Source organism: Bombina bombina, chromosome 5 (genome assembly GCF_027579735.1).
Source record: "Bombina bombina isolate aBomBom1 chromosome 5, aBomBom1.pri, whole genome shotgun sequence".
NCBI classification, from domain to species: Eukaryota; Metazoa; Chordata; class Amphibia; order Anura; family Bombinatoridae; genus Bombina; species Bombina bombina.
In genome coordinates, this window is record NC_069503.1 from 308,850,655 (window position 1) to 308,863,902 (window position 13,248).

Sequence of the window (13,248 nt, forward strand, 5' to 3'; positions counted from 1 at the left end):
AGTATGAAGCGAAGACCAAGTCGCCGCCTTACAAATCTGTTCAACAGAAGCCTCATTTTTAAAAGCCCATGTGGAAGCCACTGCTCTAGTAGAATGAGCAGTAATTCTTTCAGGAGGCTGCTGGCCAGCAGTCTCATAAGCCAAACGGATGATGCTTTTCAGCCAAAAGGAAAGAGGTAGCCGTAGCCTTTTGACCTCTCCGTTTACCAGAATAAACAACAAACAATGAAGATGTTTGACGGAAATCTTGTATGTCTTCTTCTAAAGATAAGAAATGTTCCCTAATACAGTCCTTTAGGAACCGAGAGGTGAGCCCTACATATTGAAAGGAACATTGTAAGAATGTAACTAAGTAGATGACAAAGACACTGGTGCAGTCTATCCGGTGTTTAATGCGATAAGTAAGGCCTGTTTGGGACGAGTTGAAATTATCTGTTTTGTTTGTATAATTACAACATTTACAGATGTGACCACATTTGAAAAAGCCATTGGAAATAGTGAGCCAAAGTGAAGGCTTACTTGGTTTATTAAAAAAATGTTTTTTCACCTTTACTCCTATAGTAGGGGCTTTCTTAGCTACACATCAAATCTGTTTTTTAGAGATTTGCTTTAGTTGGTTAATCTGCAGGATGGGTAAATATTTCAAAACTAAATCACAAATCTTGTGATACTGTTTGCTATATGCAGTAGAGAAGACTATATTATTAGCTGAAAGCAGTTCTTGATTATTTGCATTTCTACGTTTATAAAAACCTGCTAATAGTTTATTCCTATCCATTTTGCTGACCTCATTAGCAATTTCTGTTAAATGACTTTTTTTGTATACTCTTTCTTGTAATCTTGAGGCTATGAGGTTAGCTTGTGTAGTATACTCACTAAGAGTTGTGCAATTCCTACGGGCTCTAATAAATTGGCCTTTAGGTATGCCCCTGGTTATGTGGCCAACATGGCAAGAGTCAGCTCTAAGTATAGAATTTTGTGCCAAAGATTTTCTGTAGATGGAAGAAACAATGTTGCCATTGCAATCTACTGAAAGTTTGAGGTCTAAGTAAGGGATAGTTTCATTGGCTGTATCGTGAGTAAAATCTAGATTCAGATCATTATTGTTAAGCTAATCTAAAAAAGAATTGGCACTTTGTTGGCAACCCCTATTCCAGATGACCAACAGGTCATCTATGTAGCGACCATACACAACTACTCCGTCTTTGTAAGGAAAACCATCAGCAAATATGTTGTTAAGTTCGAACCAGCCCATATACAGATTTGCATATGCGGGGTCAAATTTTGCCCCCATGGCTGTGCCACATTTTTGTAGGTAGTAGGTTCCCTCGAAGACTAAGTAGTTGTGTGTCAGCAAGAAACGGTGATGGAGACTAAAAAAATCTATGTATTCCTTGGAGTAGGATGTATATCTCGCGATCATGTATTTCATGGCTTCAAGTCCCTTATCATGGGGTATACTTGAGTAGAGTGCTGTCACATCTATAGTTAGCCACTGATAATCAGTGAGCCATACAACCTGCTCCAATTGTTGTAATAAATGCGTGCTGTCTCTTATGTATCCTGGGAGAGATACCGCAATAGGTTGGAGAATAGAATCCAACCAGGCTCCTAGTCTTTCACATAAAGACCCCATGCACAATTGGCCTGCCTGGAGGGTTGCAAAGGGTTTTGTGAATTTTGGGTACGACCCTGAAAGTGGGTATGAATGGATCCTCTATAAGTAGATGTTCAAAAACATCTCGTGTGAGATATATATATATATATATATATATATATTTGTCATAGGTAAATAAAAAAGGCTCTTTTTAAATGGAGTGATCGTAAAAACACTAAAAATCCTCTGGTACTATGGGCATGTTTCTTTCTAGAATTTCAAGTAGCAAAGGGGTTAAAGCAAGTACATGTATTAAAAAGGAAAACTGCAGCCCTGTTAATTCGGCCACCTCTGTGATGTTACAGGGAGGCTCCATTACTGTAACACCTACCTGTTCTCTCTCAGGTCAACATCAACTTTATCCATCCTACCAGTTAATACCTAGATCAAACATCCTCAAACTTGGCCCTCCAGATGTTTTGGAACTACATTTCCCTTGATGCCCAGCCAGCATATCAGCTGGTTGAGCATCATGGGAAATGTAGTTCCAAAACCTCTCAAGTTTGAGGATGTCTGATCTAGATTAACAGTCAAAATTAAACTTTCATAATTCAGATATAGCATGCAATTTTAATTTTAAACTACTTTCCAATATACTTGTATTTAATTTGTTTCATTCACTTGGTTCCTTTGTTGAAAAGAAAAAAAAAAAGTTAAGAAAATGAAGCAAATTTAATAAAAAGTAAATTGGAAAGTTATTTAAAATGTTATTCTCTGAATCATGAAATAAAAATGTTGCGTTTCAGATCCCTTTAATCCTTCCTCCAGGATGGAGCATCTAAAACTGCATAGCAGACAGCTAGGCAAAGGCAATTTACCATGCCAGCCCATATAACTTAACAAAATAGTTCTAACAGAAAGTAGAAATATCTCTTGCAAGACGGGTTATACTGTGTTTACAGCAATATTATCTACACATTGGTACCTTATTTGCCAGACTGATTTTTTTTTTTTAAAGTAATAGCCAGATTTGGTGTTCTGTTTAGATAACTATTCGCTGAGCTGTATTAGTGACATCATTGCATTTTAACATCACATTTTCAATCACTATGGTCTCTGAAGTCTGAGCCTGCAGCTGCTATATAGTGGTGGATAGGGCATGCATATGGTCCATGGGCTTATGTTTAGCAAAAAGATGACATAATTAGAGACACATGCATATTGCCTGGGGGTCATAATTAAAAAAAAAAAAAAGTGTATCACACATCATAGAATATAATTGTTTAAATATTTGGCTCCAAAACATCTGGGCAGGTTCTTAAAGAGATGATAAAATTTACATGTTTTAAAACCAGGTCTGGAATCAAAGTGCTATTTTACAGGGACTTTAACTGATCTCTTCTAATGAAGATGCCCTGTAATTTACTTTTTAACCCTTTGGCTGCTAAACTATTTCTCACCTGTGTGCTGAGCTGTTTTTTTAATGCTTTTTGTTGCAGTCCACGATTAAACACTTAAAGAAGTTTGTGTGAATAAACTATACAAACTATATAGTGTTTTCAGCAGACCCAGCAAATTCAAAAACAAATTATGCTTACCAGATAATTTAATTTCCTTCTGTATAAGGAGAGTCCACAGCATCATTCCTTACCGTTGGGAAATACTGAACCTGGCCACCAGGAGGAGGCAAAGACACCCCAGCCAAAGGCTTAAATACCTCTCCCACTTCCCTCATACCCCAGTCATTCTGCCAAGGTAATCCAGGAACAGTAGGATTAATATCAGGGTATAAATGGTGCCAGAAGAAAAACAAAATCTAGAGGGCCGCCCATTGGAGAATGGGCCGTGGACTCTCCTTATACAGAAGGAAATAAAATTTTCTGGTAAGCATAATTTATGTTTTCCTTCTTAATATAAAGGAGAGTCCACTGCATCATTCCTTACTGTTGGGAAAACTATACCCAAGCTCTAGAGGACACTGAATGATAATGGGAGGGACAAAAAGAGCGGTGGACCCTATTCTGAGGGCACCACAGCCTGCAAAACTTCTCTCCCGAAAGCTGCTTCAGCCGAAGCAAAAACATCAAACTTGTAAAATTTTGAAAAAGTATGTAAGGAGGACCAGGTAGCCGCCTTACAAATCTGATACATAGAGGCCGAGTTCTTAAAGGCCCAAGAGGAAGCCACTGCTCTAGTAGAATGAGCCGTAATCCTCTGAGCAGGTTTATGTCCCACTGTCTTATAATCAAAGCTGATAACACTCCTTAACCAAAAAGATAAGGAAGTCGAAGAGACCTTCTGACCCTTATGCTTCCCGGAATAGACAAACAAGGAAGAAGTTTGTCTAAAAACCTTAGTAGCCTGAAGATAGAACTTCAAGGAACAAACCACGTCCAAATTATGAAGCAAACGTTCCTTCTAAGAAGGAACCATAACCGCTTGATTGATGTTGCGGTCTGATACGACCTTAGGGAGAAAACCTAACTTAGTACGTAGGACAGCCTTATCAGAATGGAACTTCAGATAAGAAGGCTCATAATGCAAGGCAGCAATCTCAGATAATCTGCGCGCAGAAGTTATAGCCAGTAGTAAAGAACCTTCCAGGACAACAATTTAATGTCAACTTCATGCATAGGCTCAAACGGAGCCCGTTGCATAACCTTAACAATATTTAGACTCCAAGGAGAGGCCTTAAATCTAAACACAGGTCTGAACCTAGTCAGTCAGAGACTTAACAAAGGACTGTACATCTGGAACCTCTGCCAGCCTCTTGTGCAGTAAAACAGACAGGGCCGAAATCTGTCCCCTCAGGGAACAGGCAGAAAGGCCCTTCTCCAGTCCATCCTAAAGAAACAAAAAGGATCCTGGCAACCTTAACTTTATGCCAGGAAAATCCACGCTCTTCACACCAGAATAAAGTAGGTTCTCCACACCTTGATAGATGCGACGAGTAACCAGTTTACAAGCTTGAATGAGGAGTATCAATAACTCTCAGAAAAACCTCTCTTGGCTAGGACTAAGCGTTCAATCTCCACCCAGTCAGCCTCAGAGTATCTAGATTTTGATGAACAAAAAGGACATTGTTCCAGCAGATCCCTGTGACAAGGTAACTTCCACGGAAGAGAGGACATGCCCACCAGATCCGCGAACCACATCCTTCGCGGCCACAATGGAGCAATCAGTATCACTGATGCGCGCTCCTGCTTGATGCAGGCAACTACACGAGGAAGGAGTAGTAACTGCAGGAAAAGGTAAATTAGACTGAACCGCCAAGGCACTGCTAATGGATCTATTAGTTCCGCCTGAGGATCCCTGGACCTCAACCTATATCTGGGTAGATTTGTATTCAGACGGACGTCATGAGATCCATCTCCAGCATCCCTCACCTGTTGCATATCTCTGCAAACACTTCGGGATGGAGAGACCATTTCCCCGGATAAAATGATTGTCTGCTGAGAAAATCCGCTTCCCAGTTGTCCACACCCGGAATGTGGATCGCCGATAGCAAACAGCTGTGGGCCTCAGCCCACTCCAGAATCCGAGATACTTCCCTCATTGCTAGAGAGCTTCTCGCTCCACCTGATGGTTGATGTTAGCCACCAGGGTTATATTGTCTGATTGGAATCTGATAAACTGGGACGAACCCAGAAGGGCCCAAGCCTTCAGAACATTGAAGAATGCCCGAAGTTCCAGAATGTTGATCAGGAGCAATTCTCCTGAGTCCACAGGCCCTGTGCCTTCTTAGCACCCCTAACAGCTCCCTATTCTGATAAACTTGTGTCCGTAATGACAATCTCTCAGGATGGTCTAAAGAAGGATGTCCCTTGGGACAGGTGACCCGGACAGAGCCACCAAGAGAGCGATTCTCTCGACCGGTTGTCCAGAGAATTCTGTTGATAGATTTGAATGATCGCCGTTCCACTGCCTCAGCATGCACAGTTGCAATGGTCTGAGACAGAAACTGGAAAAGTTAATGATGTCCATGCTGGACACCATGAGACCAATCACCTCTTGCGGTAGGAAGGCATCCTTGCCCAACGTAACCGTGGAGATAATGGAGTCCAGGCCTGGAGCAAATGAAATATTTCCCTTAAAGGGGAGGGAAAGAAGTCTGGACTTAAAATTCATATCTGCAGACCAGGACTTCAGCCAGAGCGCCCAACGGGCCTGAACCGAAAAGTCAGAAACCTTAGCATTTAGGCAAATAATCTGCATGTTTGCATCCCAGATAAAAGAATTAGCAATTCTCAAGGCCTTAGTTCTTTCCTGGATAACATCGAGGGGACCCTCCACCTTGATTAAATCCGATAAGGAGTCGCACCAGTAGGTAGCTGCTCCAGCAACCGCCGCTATCAAATATCCTGTATGTTGAAAATTTTTTCTTAGAAGAGTTTCCATCTTTTTATCCATCGGCTCTCTGAACAACTAACTATCCTCAAGCGGGATAGTAGTGAGTTTGGCAATCGTGGAGATAGCGCCATCCACCTTAGGGACGGAACCCCAGAACTCCAATTGAGAGTCTGGGACCGGGAATAATTTTTTAAAGGAAGACGAAGGGGAAAAGGAAGATCCAATTCTGTTGCATTCGTTCTTAACCCCTTAACGACCAAGGACGTACCAGGTACGTCCTGCAAAAAAGGTCAGTTAGTGACAATGGACGTACCTGGTACGTCCTTGGTCTAATTGAGTGCTGGAAGCGGTTGAGATCGCTTCCAGCAGCTCTCAGGGTATTGCAGTGATGCCTCAATATTGAGGCATCCTGCAATACCCTTTTTCAAGCATCCGATGCAGAGAGACACACTCTGTGGCCCTCTCTGCACTGGTAGCGATGGTGCCGAACGGTGGGAGCTTAGCAGGGAGGCGGGCCCATCGCTACCCGGCATCCTGTATGTGCAATGTGCACGCCGTGTGCCACCAATGACCCTGAATTGCAAAGAGGGAGGGGAAAAAATAAATAAATTATATATATATATATATATATATATATATATATATATATATATAAAAAAGGATCTGGGAGGGGGGGGGCAGCTACACTACAGAAAAAAAATCTAATTTATATGAAAAAAAATCGGTAAATTAAAAATACTTTATTTTTAGGGTCAAACTGGGTACTAGATGGCAACAAATAGGTAGTGGGGTGAGGGTTAGAGAGCTGTTTTGGCGGGGGGGGGGGGGGGGGGTCCATCACAACTTAATAGATATTTAAAAAAATAATAATATTTTAGTACTGGCAGACTTTCTGCCAGTACTTAAGATGGCAGGGACAATTGTGTGGTGGGGGAGGGAAGAGAGCTGTGTGGGAGGGATCAGGGGGTGGGATGTGTCAGGTGGGAGGCTGATCTCTACACTACAGCTAAAAATTAATCCTACAAGCTCCCTTATCAACCCCTTTACTGCTAGGCATAATACACGTGTGGAGCACAGCGGCATTTAGCAGCCTTCTAATTACCAAAAAGCAACCCCAAAACCATATAAGTCTGCTATTTCTGAACAAAGGGGATCACAGAGAAGCATTTACAACCATTTGTGCCATCATTGCACAAGCTGTTTGTAAATAATTTCAGTGAGAAACCTATTTATTTGATCACATTTGGCGGTGAAATGGTGGCATGAAATATACCAAAATGAGCCTAGATCAATTCTTTGGGTTGTCTTCTAAATATATATACACACACACACACCAAGGGATATTCAGGGATTCCTGACATATATCAGTGTTCCAATGTAACTATAGCTAATTTTTTAAAAAAGTGGTTTGGAAATAAAGTGCTACTTGTATTTATTGCCCTATAACTTGCAAAAAAAGCAAAGAACATGTAAACATTGGGTATTTCTAAACTCAGGACAAAATTTTGAAACTATTTAGCATGGGTGTTTTTTGGTGGTTGGGGTCAGTTCCAAAAAGTGTTTTTTCACCATTTTTTCATTATATTTTATAACTTTTCATAGTAAATTATAAGATGATGAAAATAATGGTATCTTTAGAAAGTTGATTTAATGGCGAGAAAAATGGTATATATTATGTGTGGGTATAGTAAATGAGTAAGAGGAAAATTACAGCTAAACACAAACCGCAGAAATGTAAAAATAGCCTTGGTCCCAAACGGTCAGAAAATGGAAAAGTGCTGTGGTTCCTAAGGGGTTAATTATGTTCACCATCTTTACAGGCAATCTTACATCCAAGCACTTCAGCCACCAGAAGGAATCTTTGTTTAAAAAAACCTTTATTCTCATTTAGTTGGGTCCCAAGTTTACAAGAACAACATTTCTAACCTACAATAGGCTCTTAGTCATGTGGTACATGATGACTAAGAGCCTTTGAATCCTTCCCTAAATAAAGAAAAGATTTGGAAGTTTATGCTGTGGACACCTTTATTTATTGGATGTACTTTGGAGCTAGCAATGAGCTCCTGTCTGCATTTGCATTACCTAAAGATATTGCTGGTTCCCTACATTGGATTGAGTGGCTGGAGGTCCCCAGAACTCCACAAATGTGGGTGAGTGCTAGTGACGGCTTTGAGCCGTTGTTAGCACCTAAGAGGGAAACTTTGCGACGCCTCAGAGCTGTCGTTGGCACTGCTAGATTAACCCCTTGAGTGCTATTCTAATACCTCACCATGCAGCCACCCACTCTAAAACTCATTTTTGGTGAGCTAACGGTTTACACTGTCCTCCAATTTGTGTTCTAGCCGTACATCATCTCTTTTTTTTTTAGCTAGAGCACTGATTAGAGAACAGTTCAAACTGCAAAGCTCTCCAAAAAATATAAACATTTTGTAGTGGGCAGAAGGAGTGCGAGGTATTAGAATGGCACAGCTAGATTAAAAAAAAGTTACTGGGCATCTGCATTAGCATCTAAAATACTGCTTAGACTCTAAACCCGATTTTAAAATATGTAAATTTACTATCACTTTAACTCATAACTCTCTCCAATCTGCTCTCTAACCGTAGGGCATTTTTTTTTTTTATAGCTAGATCGCCGATTGGAGAACAGTTTAAACAGTAAGCTCAACAAAAACATGAGTTTTGAAGTTGTGGCTGGAGCTTGGGGTATTAGAATGGCACAGCTAGATTAAAAAGTAAGTTAAAGTGCATCTTTATTAGAAGTGATCAGTTAAAGTCTGTATAAAATATTGCTTAGATTCTGGACCTGATTTTCAGACATGTAAAGTTTACCATCACTTTAATTTATAACTAGGATAAAAGGAGCACTGGAAAATAAATACTGTATACGACATTGAAGTTGGTTTCTTATTCAAGCTGTTTCTTATTCGTGAAATTCTGTTTCTTATTCATGGAAGTTGGTTTCTTATTCATTTTTTTGTCAGACTGCTTTAAATTGACTTTAAAATAAAAATATAAGTTTTATTTAAATAATAATATGATTCATATAATGTAGTTACACAGAGGTGGAATCCCTTTATACAACAATTCAATATACAAACTTGAAAAAAGGGCATACGTTGGCACCAATACAAATATTACTATTTTGAATAAGTAACAGATATTTTCAAAGGGTTAATAACCATTGGGCCACTGATTTCACTATGAATATATACAGGGTAGATCCCCCTCCATGCCATACAATTGTTTTAAGCCTGGCCCAATTGTGTTTTTGGCACAGAAATTGATGCCAACCCTGGCATAGGTGACAATTCTCATTTTTGAATAAGTAACAGATATTTTCAAAGGGTTAATAACCATTGGGCCACTGATTTCACTATGAATATATACAGGGTAGATCCCCCTCCATGCCATACAATTGTTTTAAGCCTGGCCCAATTGTGTTTTTGGCACAGAAATTGATGCCAACCCTGGCATAGGTGACAATTCTCATTTTTGAATAAGTAACAGATATTTTCAAAGGGTTAATAACCATTGGGCCACTGATTTCACTATGAATATATACAGGGTAGATCCCCCTCCATGCCATGCAATTGTTTTTAGCACAAAAATTGATGCCAACCCTGGCATAGGTGACAATTCTCATTTTTTAATAAGTAACAGATATTTTCAAAGGGTTAATAACCATTGGGCCACTGATTTCACTATAAATATATACAGGATAGATCTCCCTCCATGACAAGCAATTGTTTTTAGCCTGGCCCAATGGTGTTTTGGGCACAGAAATTGATGCCAACACTGGCATAGGTGAGACAATTCTCAATTTTGAATAAGTAACAGATATTTTCAAAGGGTTAAAAACCATTGGGCCACTGATTTCACTATGAATATATACAGGGTAGATCCCCCTTCATGACATGCAATTGTTTTTAGCCTTGCCCAATTGTGTTTTGGGCACAACAATTGATGCCAACAATGGCATAGGTGCTCTAATTTTCTTTTTTGAATAAGTAACATATTTCAAAGGGTTAATAACCATTGGGCCACTGATTTCACTATAAATATATACAGGTTAGATCTCCCTCCATGACATGCAAATGTTTTTAGCCTGGCCCAATGGTGTTTTGGGCACAGAAATTGATGCCAACACTGGCATAGGTGCTCTAATTCTCATTTTTGAATAAGTAACCGATATTTTCAAAGGGTTAATAACCATTGGGCCACTGATTTCACTATGAATATATACCCTGTATATATTCATAGTGAAATCAGTGGCCAAAGGTTATTAACCCTTTGAAAATATATGTTACTTATTCAAAAATAAGAATTAAAGCACCTATGCCAGCGTTGGCATCAATTTCTGTGCCCAAAACACCATTGGGCCAGGCTAAAAACAATTGCATGTCATGGAGGGAGATCTAACCTGTATATATTCATAGTGAAATCAGTGGCCCAATGGTTATTAACCCTTTGAAAATATATGTTACTTATTCAAAAATAATGATTATGTCACCTATAGCAGGGTTGGCATCAATTTCTGTGCCAAAAACATTATTGGGCCAGGCTAAAAAAAAAATTGCATGTCATGGAGGGGGATCTACCCTGTATATATTCATAGTAAAATAAGTGGCCCAATGGTCATTAACCCTTTGAAAATATGATTTACGTATTCAAAAATTAAAATTAGAGCACCTATGCCAGTGTTGGCATCAATTTATGTGCCCAAAACACCATTGGGCCAGGCTAAGAACAATTGCATGTCATGTAGGGAGATCTAACCTGTATATATTTATAGTGAAATCAGTGGCCCAATGGTTATTAACCCTTGGAAAATATCTGTTACTTATTCAAAAATGAGAATGTCACCTATGCCAGTGTTGGCATCAATTTCTGTGCCCAAAACACCATTGGGCCAGGCTAAAAACAATTGCATGGCATGGAGGGGGATCTACCCTGTATATATTCATAGTGAAATCAGTGGCCAGTGGTTATAAACCCTTTGAAAATATCTGTTACTTATTAATAAAATGAGAATTAGAGCACCTATGCCAGTGTTGGCATCAATTTCTGTGCCCAAAACAGAATTGGGCCAGGCTAAAAACAACTGCATGGCATGGAGGGGGATCTACCCTGTATATATTCATAGTAAAATAAGTGGCCCAATGGTCATTAACCCTTTGAAAATATGATTTACGTATTCAAAAATGAAAATTAGTGCACCTATGCCAATGTTGGCATCAATTGTTGTGCCCAAAACACAATTGGGCCAGGCTAAAAACAATTGCATATCATTAAGGGGGGTCTACCCTGTATATATTCATAGTGAAACCAGTGGCCCAATGGTTATTAACTCTTTGAAAAAATATGTTACTTATTTACAAATGGTAATTAAAGCACCAATGCTAGTTTTGGCATCAATTTCTGTGCCTAAAACACCATTGGGCCAGGCTAAAAACATTTGCATGTCATGGAGCGAGATCTATCCTGTATATATTTATAGTGAAATCAGTGGCCCAATGGTTATTAACCCTTTGAAAATATCTGTCTCTTATTCAAAAATGAGAATTATGTCACCTATGCCAGGGTTGGCATCAATTTATGTGCCAAAAACACCATTGGGCCAGGCTAAAAACAATTGCATGGCATGGAGGGGGATCTACCCTGTATATATTCATAGTGAAATCAGTGGCCCAATGGTTATTAACCCTTTGAAAATATCTGCTACTTATTCAAAACAGTAATATTTGTATTGGTGCCAACGTATGCCCTTTTTTCAAGTTTGTGTATTCAATTGTTGTATAAAGGGATTCCACCTCCGTGTAACTACATTATATGAATCATATTATTATATAAATAAATCCTATATTTTTATTTTAAAGTAAATTTAAAGCAGTCTGACAAAAAAATGAAGAAACCAACTTCCATGAATAAGAAACAGAATTTCAAGAATAAGAAACAGCTTGAATAAGAAACCAACTTCCTTGTCGTATACTGTACTGTATTTGGAAATTCCAAAAAGGCTATACTATATACCTATATCCATTCTATATGTACTTTAGCAAATCAGCAGTATGTAAATTAAGATCGTGTTCTATAGAATTAAAGAATATGGTTGTGGGTTCAGATATAAGACCATTATGTCCTAATTCCCTCCCTGACTCCAGGGAACCAACGAAAATGAAACCGAAGTTGCGAAAATGAAACCTAAGTTAGCAAACAAGAGTGCAATATAATTGCGTATACAGAACACATTACCTTTTCCACTCTGCCCACAAAGCATACGGGATTGCCTATGTGCTGGGCCAACATGCTGGTATTGATGCGAGTCCTCGGAACATCGTGAATATCTGCCATTTTTACTGTAGTGTAAAAGATCAGATATGTCACTGTTGAAAGCCACTGACACTGACTGGCGGGAAAACCTCCACAGCTTGTACAATCTACAATGCGCTTTACCAAACGTCACATAACCTCCCTGACGAATTGCACCGTGGCGCTAAAGATGACGTTCAGAGCGATGCTAGAAACCATAAACGCCATGATTGCATCTGGCAAACTTATTTATTTACCTCGTCATTTTAAAGTATTACATTTCTATAGTGTGAAGTTAAAAAATGCAAACCACATGCTTTATACGCCAAAATATTCATATTTTTATGAACACTTATTTTATATTTGTAACAAAAGCATTGTAGTTTCGTTTAGCATGCCATGGTAGCTATTTTAAACATTTGCATATGTGATGTGATACCGAGTGAATACTCTGTCAGTAGTAACGAACTGGAGTTTGTAGATTTTTTTTTTTTTTTTTAGTAAAGCGAGAACGCAGATGAATTCCCACGTATGCTACGAGCGTGGCCGCGAACTGTACAGCTAATCAATCACAAGGGGCGCGGTTTGGCATTACCTGCCTGAGGATTGGTGCTGTTGCGCAGTGTACGAACCTTATTGTCGATCGATAGTATTGGATCTGCGAGGTACTATTGATGTTCCGTGGTTAGAAGCACTGCGGCAACAGACACAGGGTATATAACGACTGTATAGCCTGAGTAATTTCATGTTCTCTTTGATGTTGTTATAATTTTTCTTCATAGTTAATATTAAAGTTATGTAATTATATTTCATCAGTTTTGTTTGCGGAAATACGTTGACAGTACTTATAGTAACTAGTATCGTGACAATATTATTCCATGTTCTTTTTAACCAAGGAGTGACGTCAGTGTGTAAAATTAAAATGCTTTATTTATTTACATCATATATTTATTTAAAGGGACATTAAACACTTTGAGATGGTAATATAAAAT

At 39.0% G+C, this 13,248-nt stretch overlaps 2 protein-coding genes across 4 annotated transcripts in view; one reads left to right on the forward strand and one right to left on the reverse strand.

Annotated features, from left to right (window-relative positions):
- RPA3 (replication protein A3) overlaps nt 1-12,409 on the reverse strand; it is a 95,582-nt gene extending 83,173 nt beyond the window's left edge. The window contains exon 1 of the mRNA XM_053714093.1: nt 12,200-12,409. Coding sequence (XP_053570068.1) covers nt 12,200-12,298 — 99 coding nt within the window. The 5' untranslated portion in view covers nt 12,299-12,409. The remainder of the gene's footprint in view (nt 1-12,199) is intronic.
- Nucleotides 12,410-12,581: 172 nt separating this feature from the next.
- Nucleotides 12,582-13,248, forward strand: part of UMAD1 (UBAP1-MVB12-associated (UMA) domain containing 1) — a 295,126-nt gene continuing 294,459 nt past the window's right edge. Inside the window, exon 1 of one of the 3 annotated variants that reach the window (XM_053714092.1) lies at nt 12,582-12,969. The gene's annotated coding sequence lies outside the window, so the exon portion shown is untranslated. The remainder of the gene's footprint in view (nt 12,970-13,248) is intronic. The other 2 variants (XM_053714091.1, XM_053714090.1) reach the window with 2 other exon arrangements.